This window comes from Chrysochloris asiatica, unplaced genomic scaffold (genome assembly GCF_000296735.1).
Source record: "Chrysochloris asiatica unplaced genomic scaffold, ChrAsi1.0 scaffold00168, whole genome shotgun sequence".
Classification (NCBI taxonomy): domain Eukaryota; kingdom Metazoa; phylum Chordata; class Mammalia; order Afrosoricida; family Chrysochloridae; genus Chrysochloris; species Chrysochloris asiatica.
Window position 1 is genome coordinate 5,632,700 of NW_006408686.1, and position 9,006 is coordinate 5,641,705.

The 9,006-nt window shown below is 43.9% G+C and overlaps 1 protein-coding gene across 1 annotated transcript; it reads right to left on the bottom strand.

The window, feature by feature from the left end:
* Nucleotides 1-1,752, bottom strand: IFNL1 (interferon, lambda 1). Its single transcript, XM_006871441.1, has 5 exons — nt 1,582-1,752; nt 1,329-1,406; nt 385-528; nt 193-276; nt 1-99 (listed from the first exon to the last, which is right to left on the bottom strand). The coding sequence occupies exons 1-5, from the start codon at nt 1,750-1,752 to the stop codon at nt 1-3; spliced, it is 576 nt and encodes a 191-aa protein (XP_006871503.1).
* Nucleotides 1,753-9,006: the final 7,254 nt, after the last annotated feature.

A 9,006-nucleotide genomic window follows, 5' to 3' on the forward strand; every position in this document is an offset into this window, starting at 1 on the left:
TCAGACACACTGGTCTCCGCTGGCAACACATTTCAGGTCCCGTATGAGCAGGCGGAAGAGGTTGAATGTGACAGAGGCCTCAAGGCAGTTTTGGGACTCCTATAGGGGAGACAAGTAGGTGGTCCTTCACTGCTCAGCATCCATTTCCTCCCGTACACAGGACCCTGGCATCCATCCCTCCCTATCACTCACCTTCCTCAGGGCCTCCTGGAGCCGGTGCAGCCAGCGGTGGAGGCGGCCCCGGGTCTTGGGACCTGCTGTGGGTTGAGCAGAGACCTGTGGGCAGAGGAGAGGGGTGTATGAAGCATTGCCGGAGCAGAGAGAGGGGTGAGGTCCCACAGGGCCAGAGCCCACAGAAGGATCTTGAGTGTCCCAAAGACTCACACAGGCCCGGAGCTCAGAATGGATGTGGTGCAGCGTATGAAGGGGCTGGTCCAGGATGGGCCCCAGAGCTGAGTTGTCCACATTCCCCAGGACCTTCAGTGTCAGGGCCAGCTCAGCCTCCAAGGCCACAGGGCGTTCCCACACCTGAGAAGTAAGAAAAAGATGAGGGGGACAGGTGAGTGGGCAGCTTAATCAGAAAGGTGAGGAAAGATAGGCAATGGGGCACAGGTAAGTGGGAACAGGTAGGGAGTATGGGGGAGGAGTGCAGGTTGCATGGGACAGGGATAGATGCTGAGGTGAGGTGAGCAGGAGATTAGTGATGGGGACGGGTGATGGGTAAGGTGAGAGAGAAACAGAAGAGGGAGAAACATAAGGAAGGAGGAGACAGCTGAGGGACAAGTAAAATAGGGGAAAGATGAAAGGAAATCATGGGGTGACAGAGGTGAAGGAACAGGGGATGGTGTTAGGTGAGAAGTGAACAGGTTAGGGAGGTAGGCAAGAGAGCAGGCTGCATTGGTGAGAGGGGTGGGTGAAGGAGAAGCTGATGCTGAAAGGAGATCAGTGAAAGGAAGATGATGAGGGACCTAGGAGAGAGCCAGCGGGAGGGGAACAGTGGGCCAGTGTTGAGAGAAGATAGGAAAGTTGAGCAAGGTAAGGGGCTTAGGTGGAGCTAGACACTGGGACATATGGGACAGAACAAAGAGGAAGGAAAGAGTTAGAGGGACAGTTGAGGGAGATAGGAAAGTGGAGACCGGCAGGGAGATGATAAAAGGGACTCAGGGACGGGATTGAGGAGTGACAAGGACACAGGACAGGTTCAGGGGGATCAGAAGAAGGGCAAGAAAGTGAGCAAAAGAACACAAAGGGGCTCGCTTAAGGAACCACGTGAAAGGAACCAGCTGAGGCCAACCAGCTGAGTCACAACCAGTTGTGACACAACTCACCGGAAGCTCCCTCAGGTCCCAGGTACTTGGGAAGATTTGGGAGTTGCAGCTCCATTTCTTCAGCAAGAGTGACTCTTCCTAGAGGACAAGGGCAGAAGTTAGCCCACAGTAGAAAGGAGAGAGTTGGCACATAGCTGTGCTGGAGAGGTTAGCTATAGCTGGAAGGTTAGAGGCTAGCCCACTAAAGGAGGGCAGAAGAGACTGGCCCCCCTCTAAGAGGGATGGATGTTAGTTCATAACAAAAGGAACTCACCAATGCATCCTTGGCCCTTTTGAAGGTATCCAGCTCCCGGGGTGACAGAGATTTGAACCTGTCAATATGGCAGCCCCTCTTCATTGTGTCAGGTTTGGGAGTGGGGACAGGGCTTGCTCCTGCCAAACCCAGCATCACAGCCACCAGCATCAGGTTTTGTGCTGTAGCCATGGCCAACCAGCAACTGCCTCCCTGGCTGCATGGCTCTGCTTTTTAGCTGGGCTGGATGGGCAATCCATTCTGATGTGTGTAAAGTGAAAAGGCAAAAGGAAATTGGGATTTCCATTTAGAATGAAAAGACACAAATGGGTGGGGCCAGTTGCTGAGCGTGGTGAGTTCCCAGGTGTGGGTGGGGTCAGGTGAGTCCATGCTAGAGCCACACGGAGAAGGAAAGAGAAACTGAAATCCAGTCCTGGTAAGAAGCTTTGTTTCAGGTAAATCACCTGCTGCTGGTGTGAGTGAATGTCTAGTCCGTGTGGAAGCAGGTCTCCAGGCTAGTCGTCAGAGGTGCCTTTGAGTGGTTTCAAACCACCAACCTTTCAAGTGTAGGCTAACTGGAGAATGTCTAGTTTAGGACTCCTAGGGATAGCCTTCAGTGATCTGACTTTGGGGAGCTGCTAATTAAGGCTGAGACATGTAGAAGGATGAGGAACTGGCTTAAGGATTCTCTCAGTGTGGATGGGCTGCTGAGTGGCACAGAGGTGCCTTCCCCATTGGGTTAAGCATGTTCTACCTATTAATTCACTTAATCCTTCCACTAGTCTCATAAGAAGCCCTGGTAGCATAGTGGATTATGAGCTGGGCTGTTAACTGACAGGTCAGCAGTTCGAATCTACCAGTCACTCCATGGAAGAAAGATGAGGCTTTCTGCTCCTATAAAGATTTACAGCTTCAGAAATCCTATGCTGGGTCACTATGAGTCAGAACCGACTCCGTAACATACAACCACCACCACCACCACCACCACCATCCTCATAAGAATCCTGGTGAGGCACTGTAGGATAAAGCACTGGACCAACTGCAACGTTGGCAGTTCAAACTCACCAGCTGTTCCTCGGAAACCCTAGACAAGGTGGCTATGAGTTGGAACTGACTCAATGGCTCTTAACAACAAAAACAACATCCTCACAAAGATTTATGTATTTTTATAATCATTCCCATTACAGGTGAGGCATGTAAAATGAACTAAAAATAATGTGTTGTAGTTGATAAAATGACATCAAGTAGACAATGTCTCTAACACTTGTCTTTACTTAATTAAACATAGGCCTTGTTGGTGGTGGTATTAAGTACCATCAAGTTGGTTCTGAGAAGGGGCTGGTGGGTTTGAACTGCAGACCTAACCTTCCTGTAACTCAGGTCACCTTCATTGACCAATGAGATTCTGACAGCACTTCTACCCTCATGGATCAATAAAATCCTGGTGTTTCAATAAGAAATTGTATAAGTCAATCCGAAAAAAACTATTTTGCTTCCAAGTTTTTAAATAAAAAGCCGGTCATTGCTGATACCCAGTTGGAGTAATTTTCCACATGTGGTTTGGTACCACCTGATTCTTGAATCTTCTGCCTGAATAAACCTCTTCTGAGAGATTCATTTTGTTATAGACTCAATTATTTGGACAGTTTTGGTGTCTGAAGAGGGATTCTGAAGGCAACCTCCAAGGACTTAGCAGAAGCAGACTTTAGTATCCACAAAGTTATTTGGACTTCCTGTTTTCCTGATGTTTTTGAAGGTTGTCCTCTCAGATCTGAACTCTGATCTCTCTGCGTTTTGAGTTCTCTGAGCTTTATTCAGGACGAGGGCAGACTGAATCTGTCCCTCTCGATGGACTATGTTCTTGTGGGTCCTACTGCTATTTGCAGATAAGATATAGGATCCTGGAGATCCAAAGCACTTTCACAAATTTATGGTTAAGAATGGATGAAATTAACTCAGAACCATTTAGACCTACTGTGGCCATTATGAAGGAGGTCTGGTGTTGTGGAATAAACACTGGGCTGTTAGTCGCAAGATTGGCAGTTCAAGACCCACCAGCCACTCTTTGGGAGAAAGATGAGGCTCTCTATACTGAGAAAGATTTATAGTCTCAGAAACACGAAGGAGTAGTTCTACTCTGTCCTATAGGGTGCTATGGTTGGAATTGACGTGATGGCAGTGGGTGGCCATTATGAGGAAGAATAAAAATGACAAGGCATCAGATCTTGTCTACCTTCAGGGGGAAAGAGGAGAGCCCGCATTGTCAGAGCACTCTGCTTCTCTGCTGTGTTTGATAATTCATTGTAATGATCACAGAACTCACAGACCATATATTTGTGATTATGGCTTTATTAGGGAAGTAACAGACTACAGTTCAGGATTGGAATCAACTTGAATGTAAAAGGCATGACTCAGAATACAGTTCTTCAAAACAGAACAAATTTTTTTTTTTTGGCTGTGGCTGCCAGTAGGCCTGTCTCTTGGCTCTTTGCCTGGCCTCTGCCCTTCTCCAGCAGGTGTTACAAAACTCTTTAGCTCTACTGATAAGTGCCTGAAGGTACTCAAATTCAACCGCAAGCCTCCTTTCTGAAGATAGCTCTCTCACTCAGTGGGCAGGGAAGGCCACTGTAGCAGCCTCACTATGTGGGCTAGAAAGAACACCATCCCATTTTACACTGGTATCCTAGTTCTGCTGCTGCCGTTTCTTTGCCCCCGGACTCCACCAAGCTTGCCTCTGTTTCTTAATGTTGTTGTCTTCAGTGTTACAACTCTATCTCCTGGGTCTAGGATGTTCTCAGAGCAAGGACCTTAGGTCCAAAGGATGTGCTCTGCTCCTGACTTTTCTTGATGGTAGTGAAGTCTCCCTTCAACCTCTGAGATTGGCAAAACGGACCAATCCCCTACAAGGGTTCCATGTACCTTATCTGCATGGTCCCAACCTTATTTGCATTAGCAAAACTGTCCAATCCCCTTGGTGGGCCCCAAGTACCTTATTTGCATAGTCCCACTCAGTCATCTGGGGCAGTGGGGGGAGGGTGGTTACAAGATCTTGACTACAAGGGTCAAATGTAGCCCAGGAAGTTTTCAGATAGATCAGTTAGAGGAGTCCTTGAGAAATGCAGCATTCTTTGATTAGTATTTGGAAATCTCTAAATACTCAATTATGTCTCAAAGAAGGCCTAGTAGACCTTACAGATCACCTGATTCCAAGTCTCGTTTAGCTGAACTTCCTTTTCCCGCCATTTCTGAAGCTCCATCTTTCTCTGACACCAACTCTTCTTTAACAGATGGTGTTGTTGTTATATGCCGTGGAGTCGGTTCCGACTCATAGCGACCCTGTACAGGGTTTCTGAGGCTGTAAATCTTTACGGGAGTGGAAACCCTCATCTTTCTCCCACGGAACAGCTGGTAGTTTTGAACTGCTGACCTTGCGGACTCAGGGACGGGGTTGAGGATTTGGAATCACGAAGCTACCAGAGTTAACAGATATCCTTCAGTTATATGGACGATTGATACCATTCTTCTTGAGAACTGGAAACTTGACCATATTTTTATATCCCATTGTCAAGAGCAAAATTACAAACTACTGTGAATGAATTTCTCAAACCTGGGAGTAACCTAAAATTTTTTTTTAAATAATCGAGGAAATTAGGATTATAATTGGAATCAATCAAAAAGATTGTATAAAGTTTAGAGAGGAGAATAGATTTTAAAATTACAATTATGAAGGCAGCTGCTCCCCTGGTATTTACAAGTCCCCAATCATCCAACGTTGTTGTTGGTTCTAAATCACAGCAACCTGTACAGAGTTTCCAAAGAGTGGCTGGTAGATTTGAACTGCAGACCTTGCCATTAACAGTTCAGTGTTTATTCTACAGCACCATACCAGAACTCCATCTGAGACATACAGATGACACAACCTTGTTTGCTGAAATGAAAATGGAGAGGGCCATGAAACATTTATGAATATTAAAGACTACACTCTTCTAGTATGGATTACACCTCAACATAAAGAAAACAAAATGCTCACAACAGAACCAGTAAGCAACATCTTGATAAATGGAGAAAAAATTGAAGCTCTCAAGGATTTCATTTTACTTGAATCGATGAGCAATGTCCATGGAAGCAACAGTCAAGAAATCAAACAATATATTGCATTGGGAAAATATGCTGCAAAAGACTTCTATAAAGGGTTAAAAAATAAAGATGTCACTGTGAGGACTAAGGCGTAATTGACTCATGATATTTCCAATTGTCCCATATGCAGCAAAATTTGGACAATGAAAAAAGAGGACAGGAGAAGAATGGATACATTTGAATTATGGTATTGGCATAGACTATTGACTATACACCATGGACTGCCAAAAGAACACGTAAATCTGTGTTAGAAGAAGTACAGCCAGAGTGGTTGTTGGAGACAGAATGGTGAGACTTTGTGTCTCTTACTTTGGACATGTTATCAGAAGGGATCTCTGCTCAACTTCTCTCCTCTTTTACCTTTTAGAAGTAAAAGATGTTGCATTGCACACCCCAGGGAAACTCCCTTTGCATCTAATCAGGGCTGTGATGGGGTTAAGGGTGTTGCATCTCACCCTTAAGTCTTTTACTCATTTATCACATCAGAGCCATCATGAGGAATCATCGCATGACTGTCACATTATATCATGACGGAAGTATGTTTTGTGGTGTATAGGCTTAAAAATAATTAGGTAACATACTAGTATTAAATTGAGTTAATGGATAATCATTATTTAAATTTATATACTTTTGATTTTTTTTTTTTTTTATGCCACAGACAGGAAACATACACATGCACACAGGAGCTCAGGTGATGTAGTCGATTACTCATTTGGCTCTTTACTACAAGGTCAGCAGTTTGAATACACCAGCCGCTGTCCAGAGGAAAGATGAGACTTTCTGCTCCTGTAAAGATTTTATAGCCTTGGAAATCCTATACAGAGTCACTATGTGATGGAACCGACTTGGTGGCGTGCCATCACCACCACCACTGGACTGCCAATTCGGTTTGAACTGCAAGGTCAGTGGTTCAAACTCACCAGCCTCTCCTTGGAAACCCTATACAGGGTCACTATGAGTAGGAATCGACTTGGCGGCACTTAACAACAATAGCAAATACCCATAGTTCTGATGTTGTACTGTAGGATAAGCACTGTTCTGCTAACTGCAAGGTTGGTGGTTCAAACCCACCAGTCACTCCTTGGAAACCCTATACAGGGTTGCTGTGGGTCGGAGCCAACTTAATGGCACTTAACAACAACAATGTATACACACAACATATGTATACACACAACATATGTACACACACATACACACATATGTTTGGGTTTGCTAATAAAGGTGTTCATTTTTGCCACTTAAAATAAGTTTTGCTACAAGAGATATGTGATAAAGACAGAAAATTTTATAAAAGGGAATTTTACTTGCTGTGATCAAAGGTTTTTCTTTGTCTGTTGAGGATAAAGTTTAATGGGTTAATTTATGAGATTTTAAAGAACTTCAGTATTACAAGTATATAAAAAATTGGACTTCTCTGTTAAAGTGACAAGATTTTCTTTAATTACTGGATTAAGGGCGATAAAGGTATAATCTACCTGTCTTAGTTCTCAAGCTGCTGTAATAGAGATACCACGAGGGGATGGCTTTACCAAATAGAAATGGATTCTCTCACAGTTTAAGAGGCTAGAAGCCCTAATTCAGAGCACAGGCTCTGGAGAAAGGGCCTTGTATCCTTTCAGCGTCTGTAGGCTCAACATTCCTTGGAGATCTCCATGTTATCTTGGCAACAGTCTCTCCCTGGATCTAGGAGTTTCATAGTACTGGGACCCCTAGTCCAAAGGACACATCCCTGGCTCTTCTTTCTTGTTGTTAGTAGGTCTTTCTGATCTCTGCTCAACTTCTCTCCTCTTTTATCTCTTATAAGTAAAAGATGTTGCATTCCACACCCCAGGAAAACTCCCTTTACATCTGATCAGGGCTGTGATGGGGTTAAGGTGTTGCATCTCACCCTTAAGTCTTTTACTGGTTTATCACATCAGAGCCATCATGAGGAATCATCACATGACTGTCACACTACATCATAACATAACTGCCCAACCACAGAGAATCATGATTCAGCTAAGCTAATGCCTATTTTGGGGAGACACAATTCAATCCACGACACTGCCTAAAAGCTAAAGGTATGTGTTTCACTAAAATAAGTTGAATTTGGCATGGTCTTGAAAATCAAGTCTCATGGTCTTGAAAAAAAAAAAATGAAGGTTTTAACTTTTAAAAGCTTTTATGGTCACTTTGGTTAAATAGTTATTTAAGGATGACCTATGGTAAGTTCTTGACAACTTTGAAACTTCATGAAAATCCACAAAAGGATTGTTTTTGGCTTTGTAGGAGAAAAGTATTAGAAATAATATGGTTCCTGTTGTGACTCCCATGAAACATGTTGTCAAATCAAGAGAAAGGTCTAATTTTCTTTGGGTTAAAAATATGTAAATGTCAATGTCTCTTACTGTTTTGTCTGATATTAAATAACAAGATGTTTTCATTGCTAACTTGGTCCCAGCTGTAACTGGAAATTTACATAGTTCACATATGGATTTTATTAATATTTAAATGTTTGGAGATTTATTAATCTTGGTAAGCTAGTAAGCTATTATATCTCAGGATTATTATATTTTATATCTGAAGTTCTTACAAAATAGGATTAATTGTTCTGTTTAGAGACATTGTGTCTGAAGTTCCTTTCATTGATGTTATTTTGGTTTGCAATCTTTTGTAATGGTGTAGTGAATTCTCTAATGTCTCTTCTAGCCGTAGTCTGGAACTCCCACCAAACAACGTCTCTACCCTGTTGGGTCTGGGAAAGAGAAGACAGTGATAGGATGACAGGATTCCGCTCTGCATGTTAGAAGAGCTCATTGTAATTGTAAAAACTTAAAACGCTGGCTTGGGTATAAAATCAACTGTCTCAGACGTAGGAGGGAGGATCTTAATACGATCAAATAAGAAAAGCCAGGAATGGAGCATGTCCTTTGGACCCCAAGATCCCTGATCATTGAACTTCCTCAACCCAGGGACAGAAAGCGATGACACTGGAGGAGGGGCAGAGGAGCAGCAGTAGAACCAAGAACCAGAGCACGAGACAGAACACTGGGCCTCTCAGCCTACAGAGCAAGTACAGCTGAGTGACTTGGGGCAGGAAGCTTGCTTGTAGAGTGGGGTGCCTTCAGGCACTTAAGTGGGGAAGCTTGGTTTGCTGACCCACAGAGCTAGAGTCATGTGCCTTCAGGCTGAGGCTTATGGTGAAGTGGTGGGTCACGTGGGCATTTATCAGCAGCTGACTGGAACAACTGTGCTCCGAGCATTTTCTGATACTGTATTGTAACCTGCTAAGTTCCTTCATAAACCAAATAACTGTGAGTGTGGTGTCTG

Excerpts from the sequence above, each read along its gene's own strand:
- IFNL1 (XM_006871441.1), bottom strand. The coding sequence starts at position 1,752 with ATGGCTACAGCACAAAACCTGATGCTGGTGGCTGTGATGCTGGGTTTG. Across the intron at positions 1,407-1,581 it reads AAAGGGCCAAGGATGCATTG|GAAGAGTCACTCTTGCTGAA; the intron begins GTGAGTTCCTTT and ends CTTGTCCTCTAG. Across the intron at positions 529-1,328 it reads GGGACCTGAGGGAGCTTCCG|GTGTGGGAACGCCCTGTGGC; the intron begins GTGAGTTGTGTC and ends CTTACTTCTCAG.